This window comes from Cucumis melo, chromosome 11, assembly GCF_025177605.1.
Source record: "Cucumis melo cultivar AY chromosome 11, USDA_Cmelo_AY_1.0, whole genome shotgun sequence".
Classification (NCBI taxonomy): domain Eukaryota; kingdom Viridiplantae; phylum Streptophyta; class Magnoliopsida; order Cucurbitales; family Cucurbitaceae; genus Cucumis; species Cucumis melo.
In genome coordinates this window covers 20993645-21006920 of record NC_066867.1, presented here as the reverse complement: position 1 = coordinate 21006920, position 13276 = coordinate 20993645, and the positions used below count along the sequence as shown (strand labels likewise).

At 34.6% G+C, this 13276-nt stretch overlaps 2 protein-coding genes across 2 annotated transcripts; both read right to left on the bottom strand.

Annotated features, from left to right (window-relative positions):
* Positions 1-1556: 1556 nt before the first annotated feature.
* LOC127143932 (uncharacterized) lies at positions 1557-2370 on the bottom strand. The gene is made up of 3 exons (XM_051079236.1): positions 2083-2370; positions 1866-2003; positions 1557-1694 (listed from the first exon to the last, which is right to left on the bottom strand). Exons 1-3 carry the CDS (start codon positions 2368-2370, stop codon positions 1557-1559), a joined length of 564 nt encoding a protein of 187 aa, XP_050935193.1.
* A 4398-nt stretch (positions 2371-6768) lies between these two features.
* On the bottom strand, positions 6769-11417 carry LOC103502097 (cell division control protein 6 homolog B). Its single transcript, XM_051079499.1, has 16 exons — positions 10891-11417; positions 10547-10649; positions 10242-10462; positions 10056-10130; positions 9869-9978; positions 9694-9800; positions 9543-9602; positions 9344-9417; positions 9183-9233; positions 8649-8698; positions 8226-8343; positions 7743-7832; positions 7351-7413; positions 7163-7258; positions 6979-7068; positions 6769-6885 (listed from the first exon to the last, which is right to left on the bottom strand). Exons 1-16 carry the CDS (start codon positions 11065-11067, stop codon positions 6847-6849), a joined length of 1524 nt encoding a protein of 507 aa, XP_050935456.1. The 5' UTR covers positions 11068-11417; the 3' UTR covers positions 6769-6846.
* Between the last annotated feature and the right edge of the window lie 1859 nt (positions 11418-13276).

Genomic DNA, 13276 nt, shown 5'->3' with positions numbered 1-13276 from the left:
TTCATTAATACAAATACAACAAACAAACTAGTCATCGGTTTTCTTGAAGAATGATGTTGCAGTACGGGTACTTCATATTGTCCGGAACTTCAAGGAAAGCTTTCATGTCATCGACGTTACGCATAAGTATACGCATTAAGTGACACCTATCCATCAATGTGAGCTCAGAGATGGCCTCCAATTGTCGAACAATCTCTTGACGTGTTTGGCTAGCGTCTTGACGTTGTAGGATAGGCCATTCAGCAATGCGATGAAATTGTTCATTTCCGTACTCAATGGCAGTACGAACTATGTCCCCACTATCTATGGCATGTCTTGGACGTTTCCGCTTAGACCTGCTTGAAACATTCCTACGTTCATTGACCCTAGCGGTTCTTGTTTCCATCAAATCATCAGGCGATATGTTCAATCCCGGACTGTACATTGGCGGGAAGTCCGTATCTGGCGCAGCGTCAGCAGGAAATGCGTCATACCCAACAGGATGGTTTGATCCAATGTCCGCAAAACTCTCAACCCAGCCTCCTGTTGCACGATCTTTGCCAAACACGTACGACAATTCGTCATAGTGGGCAAACGACTTATTAAGGAGGCCTTTCGCCGTCGGATGACTCTATATAAGTGCAATAATAAACTATTAGTCCATGTATTGAAATAATAGTACAAGTGTTCAAATGACTAATAACGCACCTTTACCCAATCGTCAAAGACTTCTTTTTCCGTGACGATGCATTTTTTTTCATCATTCCACCCAAAACCACTACAGTTTGGGCCACGCATCTTCGCAAGTGCATGGAACATTCTCTTCATCAATTTGATTCGGCTATCGATGGTTGAAGCATGGATATTACAACCTGGGATCTTGAAGGCCATCATTCTCGCCAGCTGATTTAAGTACCCATGGTGAAAGGTCCCATTGTCGGACCTCCACCCACCAGCATTGACCAACTCCACAAGGCCTGCCTCTTCCTCTTTAGTCCAAGTATGTTTAGGTAGTCTCGATGAACTTGTCATGCTAGAAGTAAAACACAAACATATTAGTTTCATTAAGTTCCGTATGATTAGATAACATACATACGATTAGTTTCATAGTACAGTGAACTCCTACTGAAAAACAGTTTGGCAGTAAGTTACTTGCGTAACCAATACATTCAAAATAATCATGTTACAAAAGCTATGACAAAATAAGACCTATTGCAATCACTACTTAAGTATGAAAATGAACGGGGAACATTTAATTTTTCTATTGGTTAGCAACTCCCATTCACTAAACATTTCTTCTGCAAGGTCGTCCCTCCATTGACTCCACTCATTCGACGTCTCTATGTAATGTATGTCATCGGCGGCAGTAGTCGCGTGGGTGGAATCAACCTCATCTATGTTGTCTTGTATATCAAAGTTTGTCATCTCCCTATTGATAAGGTTGTGGAGGAGACAACATGCGAGTATTGTGCGACATTGAACTTCTACAGGGTAGTATGACTTTCCCCGCAGTATCGCTCATCGACCCTTCAAGACACCGAATGCTCTTTCGATTACATTACGAGCAGACGAATGCTTCATATTGAAGAACTCTTTCGACGTTGAAGGTGCATTTTCAGGGCCACGTCATTCTTGTAAGTGATAGCGTTGGCCTCTGTATGGTGCCAGAAAACCCTCCGCATTTGGGTACCCGACATCAACCAGGTAGTAATAGCCTGTGATCACAATGCACGATTAAAATTTCGCAGCTGTTACTTGCAAAATTGCATTCATAGGTACAATGCCGTTGTTACTTACCCTTGGCCACCTTAAGCCCATTAGATCTTGAAAGGGCATCACGGAGGATGCGTGAGTCCGCAGCTGATCCTTCTCAACCCGGCAAGTACGTAAACGAAATCTCCTTTCGTGTCACACACGCCAAGTACATTTGTGGCCACCTCTCCCTTGCGTGTTCTATACCTAGCCCGGTCACTTGCTGGAACGTTGACTTTTATGTACGTTCCATCTAATGCACCTAGGCAATTCTGCAACGCATAACTACAAATTATTGAGAAGAACTAACGTCGTTGTGTTGGAAGTACGTAGTTCGAGATAAATGTGTACCTCAAACCATCTCCATCTTTGATCTGTGCATTCATTAGGCACTGGTTGTGGTTTTTTCAAAAGCTCCTCATGAAGTCGAATGACGGCTAACAAGACCATGTTGAAATGGCGGGAAATTGTCTCACTCGACCGCATGAACTCTCGCTGAATGACACGATTTTTCACATCATGCGCAAGAATGTGGAGGAACATTGCTACCATCTCCTCAACATCGACGACTTTCGTCGACGTTAGTCCAGCAATGGTCCTCAGTAGGTGACACAGAATGGCGAAACATCTTCGGTCCATTCTCGTACTTTGGCGACAGACAAGGTCTGAGCCATGAATCATGCGAAAGTAAGCTGATTGTCTAATCCTATGCCTAGTTTCATACGGGATGTGCGTTATCCTCTTCGTATCGTTCTTCAAGAGCTCCAACATTAGTAACAACTGTCGTTGGGATGCGATAAACGCATTTACAATAGACGCCAACTCGTGTTCGTCCATTATAAATTATAGATTGACACCTTGTTGAAAAATAATCCTAACAACGCGTTAATTTCGAATGTTGTTAACCTAATCACATAATACCAATCTTGGTTTTGAAATGTTGGAAATATCTTCAAAGGTAAACTAAGTTAATATGTTTACAAATTAAGTAATTGACTTCTACTACTTTTTTGAAAATACGTTTGTGCAAACTTCATTTATGTTTATGTTTCCATTTATGTATATATGGAAGTATACGTATTTAAATTTGCAAAATAAAACATATTGCTAATTTTCAATTGAAATCTATTGTGAACGTTTCAATTAATTTTACTTTTTCAATAGAGAGATTATCCACTCTGTAAAAAGAAATCACAAATTGCTATATAGCTTTCAAAGTTTGATCTCTATTTTAATTTGAGAATGTATAAGAATAATCCACTAAAACAAAATAGTATTGTCCATATAATTTGTGTGACGTGACATTTATATAAAAAAAAATTCAAAGTAATATAAATTATATTGCTTTTAGAAAATAGGCTTCTAAAATTAATATAAATAGTAGGATTCATGGAAAAAATTCTTTCTTTTTGTACTTTCCCTTATTCTCATTACTATGCATCATCCACTCATATATCTCCAATTTGACCACTCAATCTGTATTTTATAGCGTGTCAAACTGAACCATATTCAACTGACGTACATATATATACGTTAAGATACGTTGTTAGAACTTTTCTATATTCTTTATTGTACTCTAAATAATTCAAAATTTACTCTCTTGTTGGTTTTGAAAACTCTTTTGATTAAAAACGATACTAAACCTATATCTCGGGATCAAAAAGTGTAATTATTACAAGAAAAATTTGAAAGTATAACAATTTTAGAGTTGCATTTAGTGGGATGTCAAAACAGAAACTTAATAAAATTTATAGCAAAAAGGGCAGCTGTACAATAATTTTTTTAATGAAATTTCAAAAAACCACCAGAAGAGTAAAGTGAGCAAAGGGTTTGCATTTAGACAAGGAAAACTACTATTAAGTTAAAACGACTTTCTAAGAATAATACAATTTATACGCTACTGTTCGAAGCATTTCATATAACATAAATAAATTGTAAGGAAAGAAAAGAATTAATTACAAAAAACAACTAAGTACACGACATATACATCGACTTCGTCAAAGAAGGAGTTTTATAACCGTAGTACCTTGTTTACGAATGCTTAAACCTTTACAACCTGAAGATATAGACAAAAAATGAGCTTGTTATTACATATGCGTGTCGATAAAGATAACGTATTGTAAAAAAATGAATGACAAAACGAAAATGAAACATACCTTAACCACAAATGAAACTTCACAAATCCATGGAACGGTTCAAAAAATCAAACAAAGTGTGAGTACATAATGTATGTAAAAGAAGGTAGCCTCAGAGTTAATTTGATTCCCGCAAAGACGTTCAAGAAGAACGCATTTACGGTACCATTTTTTGCGGTGGAGTTGATAACATCATACGTAAAACAGAAGCAACCAAATACAGACATAAAATAGAGATCCTTCTAATATGTTTTATGGAGACATTCAGAAAACAATGATCAGTGTCACAACATAGTAGGGGAACAAAATGGAGAATTGAAAACAACAAGCATTACTTGTGACAGTGCAGAAGCAAACAAATTTACAAAATCAGTGTTTTGTAAAATACAGACAAAGGCAAAGAAGGCGAAACACAAGGGCTGAATTGAAAATATCTTTTAGCATAGGAGACAAATATCAAGTGTCGTTGGAAACATGATAAACATACCATAGAACAAAGAATAGAATGCAAGTACAGCAAAGGAATTTGAATAACATACCAAAGACAAATGCAAGTATACCAAAAGGGAAAGTTGAATATGGAATGGAAGGAGGAAGGCTCCATTATATAGTAAAGGGAGTACGAACCAACAGTAATTAAGCCCAACAAGAATCCCATAAAAAGGGGGATTTTACAAATTCAGTCAAACTTCAAGCAAGTAGGAGATAATTTTTTTCAACAGAAGTACACAGTAGGCATGATATTTTTTTCAACAGTAGGCATGACATTTTATTACATAGGCTACATGAATAGATATAATTGAGGATGTGAGAGCAATTGAATACAACAATTGAAATGGAAGATGTTCTAAAACAAATCAAAACATGTTCAAGATACGGAATTCCAACAAAATTTAGCACATTAAGAGGCAGAACAAGTTATGATCACATATGGACAGAAAACAAAGGAATACATGTGAAAACAGAGAGTCGGGATGAGTAAACAAATTCAGAATACATGTGAATAACAGAGAGTGCGGATGATAGAACAAATTCGAAATACATGTGAAAAACAGATAGCGCGGATGATTAATCAACTTCACAGACGAGGCATTAAACAAAAATTCGACATAAGCCTAAATTAAACTCATCACCGCGAACAGGAATGAATATTGGACCGATAATAAGAACAAAAATTGCACAAAACAATCAGATTGACCATACCTTTGGTGCACACCGAGAACCCCTGTCGTGCTCCACCATGCCCGTACTCGAATTCCTTTCACCGATTTAGTGTAGCATCTACCATAAAATGATTGTTCGGTATAAAAAAAGTGTAGTAAACTCGTTCTAGGACTGGCAAGAGTGGGGAGCGGCAAGGGTTTGTTCGACATACGAAGGGTAAGGAAATATGGAGAGAGGATGAGAAACGTTTCGGAGGTCACGAACGTTGGTGACAACCGATCAACGAGACAGAGAGATTAAGAAGGGTTTCGGGAAGAGTATGGCAAAAAATGGAGCACGAAGAACACGGACATCTCCTTCGGAAGAAGACGGAGATGTAAAGTAATTTCAAGATGAAGAGAGAAGAGATCGGTAAAAGGGAGATAATCAGAAAGAAAAAAAAAAGGGAAGATAATGAGGGGAAAACGTAACGAAAATCGCGAGAAGAACTACGACGTCGGATCGGAAAATGGTAGGGTTAGAGAGGTTAAAAGGGGATTAGGATAACCCTAATCCCCTTTGAACAAAATACTTGGGCCAAACAAGGTTTGGCCCAAATTCTTTTTCCTATTCCCCTTAAACCCGAGGCCCAAACACACCCTAAAAGTCTAATGCAATATTTTGAAACAAAGCCCAAATAGTTTTTCTCTATAAATTTTTTATTGTATTTATTGTATTTTCTTGTTCGCGAGTTTATAATTCTTAACTTAACATTTTTAAATATAATAAAATAAATCAAAATGCTTACAAAATTTTAAATATATAAGTCTATTAATATCTGCGGTTAATAAAATCTAAATTTACGTTAATATTTTCAAAAGTTGCCATTTATAATAATTCTTCATTAAATTTAATACAAAAAGAACATTTAAATGATTAGTTTCAATTATTGTAACAATTTCATAAAAAAAGAATTCAATTCTTAGAGTTCCAAAACTTTCGAGTTTTAAAAGACAACGAACACTTTATTGTTCATTACCATAAAAAAAAATACTCGTAAATTTAATACAATAAAACACGATGAACAATTTCTCATTCATTGCCATAGAAATGATGCAACAAAATTTGGTATAATTGAACACGTATGAGGTCCACCCACACACTTCTTGTCTTCGTGGCTGGAACACTAAATAGATTGTTTTGTTGGGGTATACATCTTTTTCTTTTTCTTTTTTTCTGAAAAGAAAAACAATACACAAGCCTTTTCATTAAATAAAAATAAAAAGAGGTGCAACCATAAAGAGAAAATTAATATATATATATACACATATATTTATTTATTTATGAATGATTTCGATGCTATGATCAGGTTTCTTATATATAAACCCCAAACACTAAAATAGGTAAGTACAGATATTTTATGATGGAATCATTTTCAAAAGAGAAAAAATATTGGAAAAAAAAACAAACAAAAACCTTGAATTGTTAAAAGTTGAGAAGATGAGATTTCAGTAGTTGTAAGAAATAAAAAATTGCAAGAGAAGTACAAATATGAAAGGAATTTGCATCCCAATTTGTTGTGGAGAATAAGAAAGAGCCTTTTCTATAGTAGCAGATTTATGAAATGGAGAAGTAAAACTTTTGATATTCAATAATTAACAATAGACTTTTTTATATTCAAATATTTTAAATGACACCTAGTAAAAGATTAAAGAGATTAAAGATAGAATTTAATAGTAAAAGATTGTTAAGTAATTACCTTGAAATGGTGAGAAAAAGGCAACAAAGTAGTGTGTTCACTCCACAATCTATACTCTCTCGGTAACATGGAGAACGGCTAATTTACTGCAAGGCAATTTCGAAAGAAGCGTATTCCCTGATTCAAATATATGTGTCCCTCTGTTAACCACTTAATGTAGAACTTTAAGTTTGAAAAAATAAAAGCCAAATAAATGAATCTAGCATGTACCTGTAATGCGAATGTGACATCGGCTTCGTCGACTTTCAACAATACACGCCTCATTTTATTGTCTCGAGATTGGCCAAGTTTGAGAAGCCCCTGCAAAGTTCAATGTCAAAAGGTTGAAGAATCGAATTTGAATTTAACAAAGATAAGAATATGTTAAGTTCAATGACATTAGGCGAGTCATTACCTGGTCGTTTAGCACCGTGAACATATTTGAAAGTTCCAAACTACCCACCGGTGGGATTAATGTTGATTTACATATGTCCATGTATGATTTGTTTAGCTACATTAAATGCAACAGTTACAAACAATGTTAACAAGTTGTTATTTGTCATTTAAAAAAATGTTATCTTGAGAAGATTTGAGAGAACTCACCTCTCCTATAGTTGTATCCTTCTTTCCTCCGCGAACAAGTTTCACAACAGAGCATAAAATGATCTGGATACAATATTTATAAGAAAAACATTTATAAAACATTGAAAACAATCACATATAGAACATTGAAAACAATAACATATTGACTATGCTTACGCCATAAACTAAGTTGAAGAGGACTGCTTTCACTTATGTATGTTTCACTTAATCTTTAGTCTAATCCCAAATGATAAATCAAAACAAACAAATGATAAATCTATAATTTTTTACATATATTATTACTTGGCCAGTTATTTGTTTAGAGTTTTTTTTTTTTTTTTTTTTTTTTTGATGAAGGAACTTTCATTGAGAAAAAAATGAAAGAATATTTGTTTAGAGATTTTGAATTATACCTGTTGATGCTGAGGAAGAGATTGTATGGTTTCCACTGCTGGTGATTTAAAGGTCTTAGATAAGGCCACAGCCATATGGTCCAACCTCACCTATAATACAACCAGTTACCATAATTCAAACCCAAAACATAATAATAGAAGTACATGAAGTGCAGAGGAGCAATGGGGAAAAGGGCAAAGCTTTTCAGTTAGGGAAAACGGGAAAACTCAAAAGAGAATCATCAATTATAAAGAGTTGTAGAACATTTGGGAAGTACTGTCACACACAACCGTCGATTAACAGTTTATCAAATTTATATATGTATGATGAGAACAAATGAAAAAAATATATTGAGATCAAACTATATACGAAGTGATATTTTTCAAACGTTATATCACCACCTTTTCTTTTGTAAGAAAAGCCTTTCAAGATTTCAAAAATATGGAATTTTAAAATGGACAAGTGAGACACGAAAGATTTATCGTGGCACGACAAACACTTACAATCTGAGACTCTGATCTTTTGACAAGCTCAGGTGGTGCTGGAGTATCACATGCGTCATCATGGTTCTGCTCCTTCGAGGATGCTTTGATCTCCGCCTCCAACAATTCAATGGCATTCCTGTTCAAAATAGATTTAATTACATATTGGTGCTACATAAGGTGTTTTAAAGTGAAAGCTCAAACAGATGGGAATACAATAACAAAAAATGTCCTAAAAGAAAATCATTTGAGAATATGGTCTGATCACCACCCCTACAATTTAATTAAAAAAATGGTTTGAAAAAAAAGTAAATATTCTCATGTACCATGATATTATATATCACCTATGATGCAACCACTGAAAATTCTTATCTTGAAGTTCGTAAACTACTATAGAACAAAGTTTTATTACAAAGTTATGGTAGTAAACTTAAACATACTAACCGGCAAACACATAGAGCTTTTCTCATGTCTCCAGACACAGCTGCAACTTTCTGCAATGTATTTCCATCAGTTAAAAGATCAAACTTGCATACAGATTCCAAATAGATCAATTTGCAAGACACAAATTGTGAACTAGTAAGAAATTGGAAAATTTATCATCACAAGACGAGTTGTGATTGACAATAAATGAAATCGAACATTCAGAGGCCCACTTAGCAATTTGGTTTTCAAATTTTAGTAGGTATTTAAAACGTAGACTAAAAATCAAATAAGAATTAGTAGACAAGCATGATCATTTAGAAACAACATGATCATTATGGAAGCAATATTTTTGTGCAAGATATCCATGAAAACTTAAGCATAAGAAAGAAAAAAAAACTATAAACGTTCCTAGATGTGAGAATGTAAGGTTTAAAAAATGTACAAACTAGTACGCAAAAATAATAATAAATAAACAAGTAAATTAAAGATCCTGTTGCCTGAGTTGCTAATTTAGAAAAGACGATTCAATGAAAAAAATATTATCAAACGTACTCTAGCACAAAGCTCCAGTGCTTGCGAGTGGAAGACAACGAAAGGAAGCCCCTACACAGAATATTGTTTAGCATGTGTTAAAAAACTGTAAAGAAATGTTGATTGAACTTGTAAAAAGATTAATAAAATTTCGGAGTATTAAAAAAAGGGATAGAACTTACAGTTAACCTTTGTTGAAGAATTTTGAGGATCTGTTCCTTGGAATACGCCCTATAAGTTACAACCTGAGGTTTGCCTAGGAAGATACAATTGGCAAAAGCAACAATTAGTAATAGTATAATGTGAAATCCAATTCATCACTGTTAAAGCTGGATCAATCTAATAGAACCAAGCTAAAATCAACTTCTACTTGTAACTCACAATTCAATGCCTGAAGTCTTGGAAGAAAGCGATCAGCTAAGTCAATAGCATTTGCAATTCCTACAAAATACATTGAAGATCATCCTACTTTGTTAATTTGTAATTCACAAAAGAAGAATGTTGTGAGATCATGTGTGTCGTTGTGACATACCTATCAAGATACATCTTGAAAAAGGGAAAGTGGTGAGCATAAACAGATCATGTAACACTGCTTTATCTTTTGTAATCAAATAATCCAATTCATCTGCTATTATCAACCTGATTTAAGAAAAATGGTGTTAGTATATGATGACAAGAAATTTAAATAATAGCATGTAAGTTCTTACTTCATTTTCATGCAAGATGACTCTGCCTTCTGGGAGTACAAGCGTCGAAGATGTTGCAAGGGTGTTAAAGAGCCATTCCTTTTCTTTTTTGGTTGGGTTTCACCCATGATCTACCAAAAAAAAAAATCAGTAGACAAGCACATGAAACACTAAAGGCCCGAATATTTGAAGTCTTTTGCATTCATACCTTAGTGAAAATATCGGATGTATTAGCTAAGGAAGTGCAGTTTATGGACAAAATGTCTGGCAGCTGAAGACCTGACTGGTATCATGAGGAATATTTGAAGAATGAGTAATGAACTGAATCTTCAACAAGTAAACTCTTTAGCTAAGACTTGAACAGTACATTTACTTAACAGATAAGAGAGCCTACCTGTGCAGCCCAAGCGGCCAACTGGTCTTTCACTTTCTCCATGGACAAAGATTTGCCAGTTCCTGGACACCCGCAAACATACAAACTACCAGCTTTTTCTTGCTCCACACTAGCCTTGCAGAAATTGAAGATTTTATTTTGTTCATCTTCACGGCACATGATTGTTGTTGGAGCTGTCGATATGTGCAATGCTTCTTTCGCTGTTTTAACATGTTCGGTATCTAACAAATAGGAAAACAGTAAACGAAAACCTGTTAGAAATGCAGTAGAAACATATAATTAGAAACATACAAACTAATTCTCACCTTTAGGATTCCAATCTGGTTTGACAATAAGGTCCTTCAACAAGCATCTTATCGGTGAAGTAAGTGAGTTAGAAAAGCCACCATTAACCGCTTTCCCATCGCTCTGCATATAATTAGAAGAAATGATATCTCAGACGCACTCATCATTTGATCATATACGAGGCTAAGAAAGGATGCATTCATTTGCAGAAAATCTTAATTTAATTTGTAATACCTAACTAAACTAAGAAACTTCAAATTCTTCCGTTTAATTTTACTCGTCATCACATCCGCTCAAAGGATAGCCGTAAGCTAAAGACAATGAGAAACTGCAAACTGTTCTGAAATGATCTTAACAAACTTACCTCTGGAGGGCTTTTTGGACTCGAATTAAGGCACCGACGAGGAGATTTCCAATTCACCGGCGTAGAGACAGGGCTTTGTTGCCTCTGCACACTACTGGATCTCAGTTTTCGCTTCGGGGAATTGGTCTCCATTACACTCTCGACCTTGCACTGATTTGCTCGAGTAATGGCTGTCATTGATCAAATCCCGACGAAATGCGGAACAGCCGGGCGAGATCCGTCGACAGATAGACCCAACAACCGCACCCTACTGATCGGAATCGGTGCTGGACGCAAACTGGAATTCGACGACAGTTGGTAGTGAAGTTTCCTACAGAAGGCCGAGAGAGAGAGAGAGACGCCGACGAGCTGCGGCGTTTGAAGGCGGAAAGGCACGGCGGCCGACGGAGAGAGACGCGGCGGAGGAAGTGAGGACGAGCGAGCGGGGGACTTGGAGTTGGCCGGCGGCTGAATGGAAGGAATCGGGAGAGAGAGAGGAGACTAAGGTGAGGGATTTTGAGGGAAAAAGAGGTTTAAGAAGAAAGGAAAGGCGAGGGAAGGCAAGAGCCACCATTTATAGTGGGTACTATTTCCTAGTCAAAACACTAGTGTTTGACTTCATAGATATATATATATATATATATACCTTTTAATTTCTTTCCCTCCTTACATTTCTAATTTTCCCGCCAAAATAAGATCCACATCCGATGATTTATTCAAATATATCCAAACTCCTTGAAAACTAAATAAATAAATCCAAACTCAATTTAATACCACAAATCCTAAAATCTCTTTTGGATAATTATAATCTATACTAATCTTAATAATTAATGTATAATCCATACTTGTTAATTCTTTGATTTTGCCTAAAAATTCAAAAATAAAACTCCAAATAATTTGAAATAATTAATTTGGAATGTGAAAACTGAAAAGAGAAGGAAGGAAATTAAATTAGGAAGGAAAAGAGTAAAATAGTACACCAAATTTCTTCTACTATTTTACTCAATCCATAAACTATATTTTTATGTTTTTGTTCGAATTGGATTGCATTCAGGTTACATTTTTTACAATATGGATTATCCAACCTAACATGAACATTTTAATATTATTAAAATATATATTATAAATATTATAATTCATACGTATGATTATAAAGTTTTTTTTAAGTTCGTAGTAGATATGAATTTTGATATTTAAAATATGATTTTTATTTATGAAATTTTAGCTATTAAAAACAAATTAAGTATTTTAAGTTAATAAATAATATTCTTAAAAAATGAAATAAAACAAATAAATAACTCAACAATCCAATCCAACCCAATTTTTTAGGATTGGATTGAAGATCTTATTTGGATTATTTGGGTTGTCAATTTGACCAATCAAAAAAATTTATGTTTTCCAAAAAATCTCTCCACCAACAATATGATGTTCAGGAAATACATACGAGTGAGACAGCCTCTTGGGAAAACATCTTCCACCTCGTCGGCACTTGGTCCATACGACACCATCATCGGAAGGATTACAGTATTAGTACGATTGCCATGAATTTAAAATGCTTTTTGCTCCTAGCTGCTTTGGGTGTTTTTGATGTATTTGGCTGACTGCAACTCCATTTTTAATAAAGGTAGGGTAAGAGGCCTTCCCATCTTATCTGGTTTGTTTCTTCTAAAAAACTGTGTTCCAACCCCCACCGCATGTAGTCCATATGGAGATGAGATAATCACTTAATTTAAAAATAAAAATCAAATTTTTTATGCCACATTATATTGAGAGATTAGTGTGACAAGGCTACATCCCAATATCTAATTCCTTTCAAATTTTAGGCAACTAAGTACTGTAAGTAATAGAATAAAGGGAATAGTGATTTGGGGGTCGAGTGAAAAGTGATATGATCTATGAATAAAAATAGTTTGTCTAGGTGATAACTTTATGTTAATGTAGTTCCTAGTTTGACAATAGGGTTCAAGAAAATTTACGATGGATCCAAATTGAAATGCCTCTCAACAACAATAATTTTGTGAATGGTTTATTTTACAAAACATTTTATTGTATTTAGTATGAAAAGTTTATTGAATTCATGGTTTTGTATTCAATATAACTTTACATTATTTATTTTGTGAATCTTGAAAATTATTGTGAAGATTTTGAAGTAAGATCACGTATTTTCGCAAAGTTTTGTATAATTATTTTTAGATAAAATGGGTTTCATGTGAAGTTTTGGATTTATGAAATTGTTTATAAAGAAATATCATGCTTTTATAGTTATTTACGAGATGTGTGAAAGCAAAATTTCCAAAAGTGACGAATTTCTTAAGTTTAAGATTGAAGTGGTTTTCAAAATGTACCCATGTCGAGTTTTTACTGTACTAATAGGAAATGTGTTTTCGTGGCATAGTCATAATATATA

Coding starts and splice junctions, on each gene's coding strand:
- LOC127143932 (XM_051079236.1), bottom strand. CDS start 2,370: ATGGACCGAAGATGTTTCGCCATTCTGTGTCACCTACTGAGGACCATT. Junction 2,004..2,082: donor AAAGATGGAGATGGTTTGAG/GTACACATTTAT, acceptor TATGCGTTGCAG/AATTGCCTAGGTGCATTAGA. Junction 1,695..1,865: donor CGAAAGGAGATTTCGTTTAC/GTACTTGCCGGG, acceptor TTGTGATCACAG/GCTATTACTACCTGGTTGAT.
- LOC103502097 (XM_051079499.1), bottom strand. CDS start 11,067: ATGACAGCCATTACTCGAGCAAATCAGTGCAAGGTCGAGAGTGTAATG. Junction 10,131..10,241: donor TGGCCGCTTGGGCTGCACAG/GTAGGCTCTCTT, acceptor TCATGATACCAG/TCAGGTCTTCAGCTGCCAGA. Junction 8,344..8,648: donor AAAGCTCTATGTGTTTGCCG/GTTAGTATGTTT, acceptor TATTTTGAACAG/GAATGCCATTGAATTGTTGG.